The sequence below is a fragment of the Sylvia atricapilla genome, chromosome 28 (assembly GCF_009819655.1).
Source record: "Sylvia atricapilla isolate bSylAtr1 chromosome 28, bSylAtr1.pri, whole genome shotgun sequence".
In the NCBI taxonomy this organism is placed as follows: Eukaryota; Metazoa; Chordata; class Aves; order Passeriformes; family Sylviidae; genus Sylvia; species Sylvia atricapilla.
Window position 1 is genome coordinate 32,903 of NC_089167.1, and position 12,789 is coordinate 45,691.

The window sequence follows — 12,789 nt, forward strand, 5'->3', positions numbered from 1 at the left end:
CTGCACTCCAGAGGGTTAAGGGCTCATTAATTGCATACCTCCTACTGTTAACACTCTCAGCCGCTCCTTGAACACTGCGAGGTCTGGGGTGGGGGGATGGGGGCAGGGAGGGAGGTGCAGAAAGGGAGAAGATAGAGAGATGCAGTCAAAGTTAGTAAAAAAAACTTGTAACTGTGAAAACTAGTCATGGAAAGCACAAGTCAAAAAAACACAGTATTTAAAATACAGTCAAAATCCATCAGAGGCAAAAGGGCAGGGATGGAGGACGACAACACACTAGGCAGAAGAAAAATCTTAGTGGGAAGTTTGATGAGAGGAGGGAGGAGCAGGAGGGGAAGAGGGGCATCAGACACTGGGGAGCAGTTGAGCTGCATGGTTTGAGATCTCCTCTTGCACCTTGATGGGAGAGAGGGCGGCCTGGCACCTTCATTTGCCACAACCGAAAGCATCCTGCCAAGCTGCATCACAGGGAGTGGGACCCTCTTGCAGAACTGGGAGCTGCCTCCCACCAACACCTGCTCCAGAGGGTTTGCTCAGCTTGTGCTGCTGGGAGGATTTCAAGGTCAACCCACGGAGGTAAGGGTGCTGCCTTTGCAAAGAGGAGGAGGACTGAGGTGTTAACAAGCAGACAGTTCATGAGGAAGACAGCGAAGACGGCGGGCGCAGCAGGCATGCACAGCTGTCTCTTCTGAAGCACGCTTGGTGCAGACAGGAGTGCCTGCACACTGGAGCAGTGGGCAAGCACGCAGCACCAGAGCTGCCTGCCCGGCTAGGTTAGGTACTGCCTCAATCTCACCTGGGTTACAAGAAAGGCCTTGGAAACACTTGTCCTTTGGGTCAGCAGGGAAAATCAGACATTTCCCCAAAGCGGGGAAAAGGAAGGTGGGAGCACCTTAAGCGCAGCTCCCTGCAGGGGCTCGCCTGGCTCTTCCTGAGCTGGAGGAGGATTTCCATCAATTCCCCTTGGCATGAGGCAGAGGCAGCTGCCTTCCTCGGGGAGAAAGACAGACAAGACAGACACTTAAAACACACACAGCCTTCCACACACCACCCAGATTTCAGTGCGCTAAAGTAGTATTTCTTTCTTTCTTTCTATTTTCAGGGTCATACTGAGTTCCTGTAGTCATCCTGTCCTTGCTTTACACACCATGCCAGACCAGCTGCAGTGGAAGACCAGGATGAGATTACTTTGGGGTTTTTTTAAATAACAAAGAAAAGACAAGAGAAAGGGGAATTGGGTGGCTCCAGCCCCTCCACTCCTCAGACTGAGTAGCCCTGGGCAGGTTTTCTCCCTCTGACCATTTTCCTCAAAGAGTGAACTGCTTAATCCAAAGAGAGCTTACAAACCAGAACCAAATCAGTTGCTAAACAAAATTAATTGAGTAGAAGTAACTGAGAAGAAAGATCAATTTCTGAGATTAATCATCCAACTGTTTGAATCACAGCACTACCACTTAAACTGTTAGCAACTGCGATCACACCACAAAAACTGACCTTTAAAGGACTTCACTGTTCAGAAAGCGGAAACAAGATTGTTTCCAAGTTTCAAAACCACTCCTGTTATTAACCACCCTGTCAAGTGGTGCATATTCTTTCAAAGAAAGAAAAAAAAAAAAAAAGCCAGCAGAATCTGCTTAGAAATTGGCTTTTTCTGCCACAAGCAGGCAACACCCAACCTTAGGTCCAGCCGGAGTTCTGTATTCTGCACCATCGCAGCTCCTTCTCCACTTCCTGAACACATTTGCAAGCTAAGTTCACCCAGTTACAGTCAGGACTGACTAGATAAGGTTTTTCCAAGATAAGAATACCAGGGGAAAATATACTCAGTATAAATAATACTTATAGCAAGATTAAAAAAAAAAAAAAGTCTTTTGCTGAGATCTAGCCACCTGAGTCTGGGGTTCTAGCATGAGACACAACCCCAGCTTGAGCTGGCAGCTGCCACCATTATATCTTGCTCCCAGGACTCATTATTTCCTAGGAATTCATGGATTTCTGGGAAGCAAATCAACACCAGTAGCCACAATGACAAGTATTTTAATATGAAAGCCATAAAGGAACAGAGATTCAGCTTAAGGGCTTGCTCAGACACAAGGGATCCCATACTGAGGCTCCTTCCAACCAATGCCTATCTACTAGCTATGCCTGAATGCTTCCTGCCACAGTGAGCCACACTGGGACACACTACTTGGCTTGTGGCAACCCTGGGGAACCAGGAAAAATGAAGCCTGGACTGCTTCCCCCAGATGTTGTTACAGCTGTACACTGCCTCCAGCCCAGTGGGCTGGCTGCCGCTGCCATGGAAAATTGCCGGTTGCGCTTGGATCACACTTGGCTCTGCATCCCCTGAAGCCAGGACATGGCTGGAACACACCTGGTTCCTGAGGAACCAGAAGACTCAGCAGCACTCTGAGCTGACTTTCCCTCTGAACTGACCTCACCCTGAAGCAGACCTGTGAGTTTAATGTACAAGTGGAGAGCAGTAAGGAGCAGTGTTTTTCAAGGGTCTCTGCTGGGATCAGTAGGGTTTAAATCCTCCATCAATGGTATGAACAGTGGAATGATGGGCACCCTCAGCCAGGTGACACCACTGAGTGTTGCAGTGACATGCTGGAGGGACAGGATGCCATTCAGAGGGACTTGGACAGGCTGGAAGAGACGGACTATGGGGCCTTCAGGAAGTTCAGCTATGCCAGATGCAGGGGTTGGGGCAATTTCCAGTCCCAGCATGGAGGGATGGATAGCAGTTCTGTAGAGAAGGACTTTGAGGTCCTGGTAGATAAGAAGCTGAACATGAGCCAGCCACATGCACTGACAACCCAGAAATCCATACACGTCCTGGGCTGCATGCAAATTGTGACCAGCAGGCTAAGGGGGACATTCTATCCCTCTGCTTTGCTCAGGTGAGATTCCACCAGTGCTGCCTCCACCACGAGGTCCCCAGGGCAAGACAGATGTGGACCTGCTGGAGCAAGTCCAGAGGAGACCACGGATATGCTTAAACATCTGGAGCCCCTCGGCTACAGAGATAGGCTGGGAAAGCTGGGGGTGTCAAGCCTGGAGGAAAGAAAGCTCCAGGACATCATGTTTGACCTTTCAGTCTATAAAGGGGAAGGAGCAGAGAGACTTTTTACCAGGGTCTGCAGTGACAGAACCAGGGACAACAGTTGCACACTGACAAAGGATATGTCAGTGATTGGACATAAGGAAGAAATTCTTCCCTGTGAGGGTGGAGAGGCCTTATCACAGGCTGCCCAGAGCAGCTGTGGATGCCCCATCTCTGGAATTGTTCACGGACAGGTTGGACAGGGCTTGGAGCAACCTGGCCTAGTGAAAGGTGTCCCTGCCTGTGGCAGTGGGGTTAGTCTAGCTGACCTCTTAAGCTCCTCTCCAACCCAGACTGCTCTGTGAGTCTACGACCTCCTGAGCAGCACAGTAACTCTCTCCCCACACCCAGCTCCCTTTCCTGTCGAGGGACAGCTGTCACTGCCGCCACTCAGCTGACTTGCTCTGGGTTTCATCCAGATCCTGCTCTACTCTCAAAAGGGATACACATCTACCAGGCATAAGGCTTCAGGGCTCTCCTCTCCTGCTCTGCTTCACAACTGTAGTGCCCACAGCAGAGGCCAAAATCTCTGAGTTGGAAAAGTCTTTCCTCATCCTCTCCACTACCCAGCCATGGTGAGTGGCTTTAAGTTCATCTAAAAAGTCTTCCTGCTTTTCTCACAGTGCTGACTATGAGCACTTGTGTCTTCTCCTACAGCTGGGTTCACAGCCATCATCTCCCCACCTCTTGCCACCAAAATATCTCAGGCACAGGAGACACTCCAAGCTGGAGCTGGACAGCTCCTGAGGTTCAGCCAAGGGTTGGTCCTCCAGAGAAGCATGTCAGAGTCCAGATCATGGGATGAAGTAGCCTCCTGATCATCCAGCGAACTGGTCCAACCAAAACCTACTCCCTTCCCTACCGCTCCTGGTACGTGTAATCCTGTCCAAAGGTCCAGCAGGTCCAGGGCTGGTGTCCCTGTGCTGGCAGATGAATAAGGAATCAAGGTGGTTTACATGCACTGTGCATTCTGATTGGCTGTTTCGATTGGCGAGGTTAGTAATCATCACTGATGCTCTACTCTATGTTAGGAGCATGAGCATGCCTCTGGAGCACTCAGAGTGCCAAGGAACCACCCCGGGAAGCACCAGTGAGGTGACAGAGTTCAGAAACCTCATACTGGCTAGGAGAATGGTAGCAAACTACAGAAATCAGCTCAAAAGCACATGGAGAGGTGCTGGGTTTAAGCACTTTCAGAACAGGATTTCAGGTCCTGTGCACCACACACACTTAGGCACAACACTCATGCAGCTCTCACTCAAACGCATTGCAAGTTCCACCTCTCTACTTGGTGGAGAGTATGCATCCCAAAGCTTCCTTGTTATGATCACCAGTAGGGACTCATAGCTCAGTCTTGGACAAAGAGCAATTAAAGGATTTACAGATGCTGGGGGTAGCTGGAAGTTCAGGAGGGCACCCTCAGCCCTGCAGAGATGAACCCAGTACATTCAATTCCCAGCTCTGAGGGTCCCCAAGGGCAGCAAGAGGTGCTGAGAGAACAGACCCCCAGCTCTCACCAACACAAAACCTCTCTGCTTTGCATTTCCAGAAGATGCAATTGCAAACACTTCTGGTTTTTTGCTTCTGGTTGAGCAAGATCAGTGATAACACTGATTGGCAGTAGTTGAAGAAACATGAGTTGAGTACTGGACTGACAGCCGGAGGATGGCAGGACTGCACTGCTGCTGCGAGCAACTACAGTTTTAGAGTGATCATTACTAAGGAAACTTCAGATCCCTGGCCTGTGAAGCAATTTACCTACGAAGCTGTGAAAGAGAGGGGAGCCCAAGCAATGCAGCACCAACTGCTCTCAAAGCCCTCACCCAGTTTGTCTGTGGATGTGATAATATCGGCTGGAAGGGAGGAGTCCAGATCTGCATCCAAGATGCCCAGTGGATCGAGCTGTGCTACATGATGCCCTCGAATCTATGAAATGCACCAGGAATGGAAAGGAGAACAGGAACCAAAAGGGAGAGAAAAACAAAAGAGGGGAGGGGTAAAAAAGTTAAATTACATTAGAATTAATTTGCAGAGTAATTCTCACCGACGTTTGGAGAAACAGTTACTGGCGCATCATCAAAATTTACACAACTAATGCCGAGAGGATCAAGCTTTGCAATGTGGTGACCCCTGACCTGAAAGCAACAACACAGATTAGTCATTAAAACAAGTTAATTGAAGAGACATTCCTTAAAAAAAAAAAAAAAAAAAAAAAAAAGTTAGAACATTTCATTCAGAGTTTCCCTCTTTATGTTTTCTAGTTGCATAGCTACTCCCAATTCTACCTTCAGTTGAAGCCTGGAGAAGTTGGATTTACTGTCACCTACAGGACACAGGAGAGTGCCAGGAGCCACCAGGACTGTTCTGCTCTACCTGACACCAGTTTTGGCAGGGGTACAGGGGGATGGCAAGCTCCTTCACAGCAGAGACAGGGTCTAAGGGTCTCCTGATGCTTTTCCAATGTCCAGCTTGAATAGCTCCTTTCTACAGACGCAGTAACTTCACACTGATGATTTCCTCCTAAGAATCACAGGCCCATGAAGAGGAAATTTGCCCAGAGAAGCTGTGGTTGCCCCATCCCTGTCAGTGTTCAAGGCTACACTGGATGGGGCTTGTAGAACAATTTGGAAGGTTGTAGTAGGTGTCCTTGCCTGTGGCAGAGAGGCAGCAGGGTGAAACAAGATAAGCTTTAAGGACCCTTCCAACCCAAACTATTCTGGAATTATATGAATTTTCCGGATTTTGGTAGATATAGATGTTCTCTTGCCAATAGGGCAGAGGAAACAGCCAGTGCCATTGGCAGTGGTAGCTCCCAAAAGGCCAAGGAACATGTCTGAGGAACATTTGCCTAGCTCTGCAGCAGGTCACAGCATCCCTCTGGAGAGAGGAGCCCACAGCAGAACCTGGAGCACTCTCCTGTGAAGGGCCAGGTGTGGAAATAATGAAGAGCTTTTGCATCAAGGAAGTCCTGACAGCTCCTGGCAGCAGCAGTCAGGCCAGGAATTCCTATACTGGTCTGAATCCACATCGAGTGCCACAGAGAACAGGAGGTAATGAGGAGTTCTGGGTTTTTGCTGCCACAAGGTAGGTACCCATGGACAGACTCCAGCACATCTCACTGGGCAAACTCAGGTCATCTCGGTGGCCAGCACTCTCCAACTGCTGAGCTGCAGGTTATTCCTTGACAGTTTTCAGGCTCAGCGATGTTGGGAATGGGGCAGGAAATACAACTGCCATGGTATGGGTTGCAGAGCCTTCCTTGCAAGCAACACCCTGGGCATCAAATCTGCTACCAGTTAGGAAAAGCACTCAAATACAAGTGCATTACTAAACCTCTTGGACAAACCAGACACATTGATCTGACCTTATTTATCAGAATGTATTCCTATTCAGAGCATCTCATGGGGATTATAGGATGGGACTTTTGTGGTTTCACCAGCCAAGGAGCCTGAAATTAGCCATCAGCATTAAGGGTGAAGAAAGCACCATTACCCCTTGCTCTCTGCAGGGCCAGGTGATACCACAGCCCTGAGCACTGATGGCCACAGGAAAGCTCTTCTGGGCCAGCTCTGTCTGTGAACTATTTGCTTGTCCATCTTGCTGTAAAGCACAGGGGTCAGCCCACCACATAGCAGTCAGCAGGATGGAAGCTCACCATGCTACTCCCCAGGGCCAGGATGCTCTCAGTGGGATGAGGAGGCCACTTAGTCCAGCAAACAGCTTTGAGCTGGGGACACCTGATGGCTTACAGATTACCTCAGCATTTTGCAGGTACACAGAAAATCCTCAAATCAGTGTGGGAGCAAAGAAAACTCTTTGCTCACAGGAGCCATGCTGTTTGTTAGCGTCCATATGCAACACAAGCCAAAACAAGGAACAAGAAAGATGCTCCAAAGGCTGGAGCCTCTCTGCTCTGGAGTCAGGCTAGGAAAGCTGGAGGTGTTCAGCATGGAGAAGAGACAGCTCCGGGGAGATCTTGGAGCTGATTCCAGGACCTAAAAAGAGCTGGAGAGGGACTGTGGACAAGGACCTGGAGAGACAGGACATGGGGGACTGGCTTCCCACTGCCAGAGGGCAAGGTTAAATGGGATATTGGGAAGAAATTCTTCCCTGTGAGGGTGTTGAGCCCTGGCACAGGCTGCCCAAAGAAGCTGTGGCTGCCCCTTCCCCAGAAGTATTCAAGGCCAGGTTGGTCCAACCCTGGACTGACCTGGGATAGTGGGAAGTGTCCCTGCCCGTGCCAGGGGAATGGGAACAAGATGGTCTGTAAGGCCTCTGCCAAGCCAAACCACTCTACAATTCAAAATTAATAATGACTTGGACATGCAAACAGAGTTGCAATTAAGGTTAAGGAGCTATCACTGATGTCACCGCAGAATAGTCATTGCTCATCTGTAATTACAGGGAAAACCAAGCTCAATCCAAGTAAGAAATTATTGTGTGGTGTTTTAAGCAGGTTACTAACCACATGCAGGACTTCCTTCGCCTTCCTACTCTTTCATACCTCCATATACTGTCATGAACCTGCCCACCTGGACATCCCACTGCAGCTACAGCCCTACTGTGACACCAGGGCAGGGAGGGAGGCAGGTTTCTCACTACGGACAGCTTAGAAAAATACATCCAAGAGCCATCATCTTCCTACGCTGCCATTTAGAGCCTGAAGAAGAGACAGGCACGCTGAAGTGGTTGCGGATTTTGTTTTCAAATCACTGACTTCAATTACATCAGTCATTCCATGTTCAAACTTGGCATCTGCCCACTTGTTCCACTGGCAGGGGCTGCCTAAGAGCTAGCAGGGATGTCATCTCCCATGGAATTAGCCATGCAGGTCCTCACAAACAGGTTCTAACGCAGACATCAGCACCGCAGTTGCAGCGGCAGGCACAGCAGGGACACTGTGTTTTGGAGCCAGAGAGCAGGGCCAAGGCTGGGCAGACCTTTGGATTCTCCCAGTGCTACAGTTCCTGCTGTAACTCATAGCCTTTTATACTGGATTTTCCCCATATCTCAGCAGGAACACAACTGCACAGCACAGTGCTACATCACAGGAACAGGTGAGAAGCTCACAGTCAAAAGTGCGCAGCACCTGAGTTCATTAACTTCTCACCATAGCCATCCATACTTGATAAACCAGAGCACAACAAAAAGTAAAAGGATAACACAGATGCAGAAACACATTTAAATGTTAAAATACTTGCTGGCCTTCCCTCAGCCACAGGACGTTTCTTCCCTGCTCCGAACTCATTTCTCCCTTCTGGGAGAAACACCCACCAGTGCCATGGGCCACTTCCAGGTTGCAAATCACATGGAAATGTTTCCTGACATCTGAAGTTCTGTCAGCAATGGAGGGAAGCAGGATAGGTGCTGCATGCCACTGCTAAGCATGGCAGGAGCCCTTGGCACAGAAGCAGCATTCCAGACAGCAGCAAACTACCCAATGGGGAGATGCCCCCCCCCTCCCTGCTACCCTCTTTGGATGACAATAGCTTTAATCTTTCTGTTGGACAGCAAAGCATCAGCTGAGCTTCTGCCCAAACAGATCAGCTGCTCCTGTTCCTAACAAGGCAGCCCAGCTCCTATCCTGCATGCTCCCCACACAAACACATGCATCACTCGTAGTAACTCCAGCCCACCTCAGCCACCGCATGCCCCTCTTCAAAGGACGTGACCCTCCTTGGCACAAAGTCCCCTTACCTGATAGGCCCTGATGAGAGATTGCACTGCAAGATGGTCCTCCACCAGTTTATCCACGTTAGGCTGTGCCTGAACCAGGGACTGGGCTTGGGACAGGGTGGAGAGGCTGGTAGTCAGTGGAGGGGGGCTTTGGTAAGCAGTGCCTGGAGCAGCTCCAGCATTGGCGTTGCGAAAAAAGATGTCCCATGACTAGGAAAAAGGAAAGAAGAGAGGTGACCAGGGTCTTCACTTGTAGTCCAAACACCTCCTCAGTCAAGTTTACAGAGGTCTCAACTTTACTGCCAAAGCAGGGGACAGAGCTGCCTCCTCCCCAGTACTTCAGCTCCATGCATCTGTCACTGAAGGCACCCACCTGCCTTGAACAAGAGAGCACTAAAGATCTCCCACTATTCCAATTACATCACAATTCAACTTCCCATCCATCTGGATTATTTACTTTGGCATGAGGCCAACACCAGAGCCACCCCTCCCTTGGCAGTGGCACCAGGACATGACACAGTGATACCTCATCTCTGCTTTTGGAACTGCTGCTCTGAGCAACAAGCCCCAGCCTGGACTTCCAGCTTGTTTCCTTCTCCCCAGGTGAGGTCACTGCTCTCTAAATACCCCAAAATTTTCTGAAAAATATTTCTGACCTGCAATCAAATACACATCTTCTTCCTTCCATGGTTTGAATGGCCTAAATCTCAGCATAAGCTGGGCTGTTCAGCCCTCAACCAGCAATGTTTTTATTTTTCTATATCTTCTTCAATTTTCTCCCATCCTTTTGGTGACACCAATGACAGCACTATGGAGGTACTCTCATACTAGCTCTCCCATGCCCAGAACGAGGCAGCTGCCATCTTTGCTCCTGTTCCCTCTGCAGATGGGCATTTCTAAGTGTTAAGAAAACAAATCAAAACACTGGAAAAAAGTCCTGGACAGACTTTGTGTACTGTCATACTTTCCCAGGACTGTCTGAAAAGCCTGGAAGTATCCCAGGCCAAACCCAAGTTAACCAGTCTCCTTGTAGGAGCACCAATAGATTTGGGGAAGGAGAGCCTGGCTGAACAAAGTCCAATCCACATCCTCCTGTCATGCTTGTGCCTAATCTCATGTGCCACCAAATGATGGCAAAGGATGAGGACACAGCAGAACAGCAGCTGTGTGCCAGCACAGGCCCAGAAAGCTAGCAACAGCAAACAAATCTTGTGGGATTTGCATGCTGGCTTCAGCTCAAGGGTCTCTCCACCGACTGGGAGCTAAGCATCCTGCAACTTGGAGAGCACCAAATACAGCCGTGGTGATCGGAGACGGGTGAAGCCCAGTCATCCTCAGAGTGTTTAAATCAAGTGGAAAAGTGCCCTCAAAGCACGGGTTGCTTGGGGCAGAAAACAGTTTTTGTCCCCTGGAAGCAGGGTGCAGAGGACCAAAAACCTGCCCTTCGCTGGAGGACTCGCAGCAGCTCAGCTATTCCCCCCACAGCTCCTCCAGCTGCAACACCCATCACATGCCCCAGGAAGGTATTTCCAGTCCCAATTTACCCAAACACCCCATTGTCCCGTCACATGACTGCACAAGCTGAATAAATTTAGAAACAGGTCACGCTAAAGGAACATAAATAAGATCTGGAACATTTTGACACTGTAAGTGATAAACAATCACTCCCCTAAGGGAAAAAAAAAAGGAGAGACAGTAAACACTCAACCCTATTCTGATTGCTAAAGGAAATTTCAGTGGGAAAAGAGGGAAAGCTGCTTTTTGTTCCATCCCTTCTCTTCCCTTCCCCCGGTTCACAGAGCTCCTGGGTGCCCCCAAAGCCACCAGCTCCTGCAAACGGAGGGACAAGCACCCAGGGATGGGCTCTGTGCCCTTGGGATGGAGAGGAACGGTGGCTGGCTACTTTGCTCCGTGTTTAAGGTTGTTTCACGTACTGGCAAACAAAGGCAAGAGAAAAGGAGCACTTATTAACCTGAGAGGTGGGTGGGGACAGGGACAGAGCCAGGGGTGTTGCCTTTTTAACCTCCTCTCTTCTGCCTTTCATACCTCCTGGAGTTGCAATTAGCTTCTGTTTTGAAAGAAAAGGTTCACTTTAAACTCTGCAAACAAGATGTGGCACTGGCTGGGTCATCTTGGGCACTTTCACTGAGTGCTTTATTGCTCCACAGAATGTTGTCTGGATGGCACAGGGCAGGCTAGGACTCTGGTAAGTGCCATAAAAACATCAGCTTTCAACCTGCTGATGTGGATTCGAATTTATAAGAATCCAAAGGCTATCCTATGGGTTTCTGGGGAGCACGGAGGTGCCTCTGGTGCTCACATCTCCCATGGGAGAGGCTGAACAACCCCGTAAGTGTTATCCTGCTTTATCATGGGAAGGAGAACTTTGACTTAGTCCAGCACTTGCCAAAGGTAACAGCAGTAATAAACTTATGGGGTTATTCCTCTCTGATTTCTCTGTGCCTGTGACAGCTCTGTGAGCACTCCACTCACTTTTATACCCTGTATAGCCGCATATAAGATATAAGATACATAGATACACATTTTGGAAACAAGAGAGCTCAGAATCAGGGCATTTTTAGACAGTTACACAGCTGCAACACAAAGCATTAGCCTGGTCCGGCTTTCCCAGTGCTCCTCATGCACTGGCAAAGTGGGATCAGTGAACCAGCTGCCTGCCATAGACCAGAAGAGTTCAGGCTTTAGAGGGACCCTGAGCTCAGTTCTGTGAGTGGTACGCAGGGCAAGCTCCTCTATTGGGAACAGTCCCAAACCAGTTCACCAAACCAAACCAAACCAGCACCTTCTACCAGATTCAGCTTCTGAAGAAGGGTGTGGGCTCATACTGTCGTGTCCCAGCTAGGAGGTTTGGCACATACAGCAAGGGAAGAGGGGTGATGTTTCTTATCTACTGCAGGCACTGAGGGTGTTTCAGGCTGGGATGTGCATATGGGACACACAGTTTCCACCTCCGGGTCAGGCCACTTCCTGCTCCTTCCCCTGCAACAGGGTCTAGAAGCATCAGTCCTGCTTGGCATGGTCCACAGGTCTGGCAGCACCTCCTGCTCCAGCAGGGAGAAGATGATGAACATCAGAACTTAAGGCTGCAGGAGGAGGAGCCTGAACGGAATTTAAGGCAGGTAGTCAGTGCTGAGAGCAGGCAGTCAAGTAGCAATGGGCTCATGCTATGCACATTGCTGTGTCTTTTATCAACCTAGACAAGAACCTTCAGTTTTCTGAGGTGTGATGTGGCCATCAAACCCCTTCCAATTTTAATCCCCAAACACTGGCAAATTAAGGCGTCTGTGTTAAGGGCTGTTTAATGTACAGATCCACGGGGAGAGCTGTGTCCCTGTCCCCCAGTTCAACCTAAACTCCAGGGCTGCTGCTTGGGGAGGCTGAACCTATCCCAGATAGGTTCCACTCACCTGCAGCCACAGCTGTTTGGCCACCTTCCCTGAAGCACCCAAGCTGGTCAAACGGAGAGCAGGAGGATGGTGTCCCCTTCCAGGGGATGCAGTCCCAGGAGCAAGCAGCACTGACCCTGTGGCAGCCCACTGGCACTCATTCCCCCTGCCCTCACCTCCTCTTTCTCCCACTCTGCTCTAATTTTTGTTATTCTATTGTTATTATTATTATCCAACTCTGCTCAATGGACTTGAAAACTGGAGTTCAGCTAAAGGATTCCATGCAGAAAATGCCGTAAACAACCTATTTTTTTACCTTCCCTATTTTAAGCAAGCAATAAAGCTTGTTCTGCAGTTTAAACCCCAGGTGTATACATAGAGAAATGCATTCAGTGTGCTCAGATGGGACCACTGCACCAACTGGAAGTCTCAGAGGTTTTTGGTGACAACAGCAAAGACACTCCAGCTCTTCCCAGTTGAACGTGTTCCTCCTCCCTGGTGGGACACAGCACAGCAAGGAGCAGCTGGTCTCTGTGCTACACAGGGATAGAAAAACCTCAGCCAACTCCTCATGACAGCCTGACTCCTTCCAAGACCTCC

General features: G+C 49.4%; 1 protein-coding gene across 3 annotated transcripts in view; it reads right to left on the reverse strand.

Moving 5' to 3' along the window:
* Positions 1 to 12,789, reverse strand: part of OGDH (oxoglutarate dehydrogenase) — a 32,100-nt gene that overhangs the window by 13,261 nt on the left and 6,050 nt on the right. For 2 of the 3 annotated variants that reach the window (XR_010745502.1, XM_066337139.1), the window contains exons 3-4: positions 8,804 to 8,992; positions 4,930 to 5,032 (exon numbers count right to left, since the gene is read on the reverse strand). Coding sequence is in view for 2 of the 3 variants with exons in the window: in XM_066337139.1 (XP_066193236.1) it covers positions 4,930 to 5,032; positions 8,804 to 8,992 (292 nt within the window). In the remaining variant the exon portion in view is untranslated. Of the gene's footprint in view, positions 1 to 4,929; positions 5,033 to 5,150; positions 5,242 to 8,803; positions 8,993 to 12,789 lie in introns of all 3 variants that reach the window. The other variant, XM_066337140.1, reaches the window with a different exon arrangement.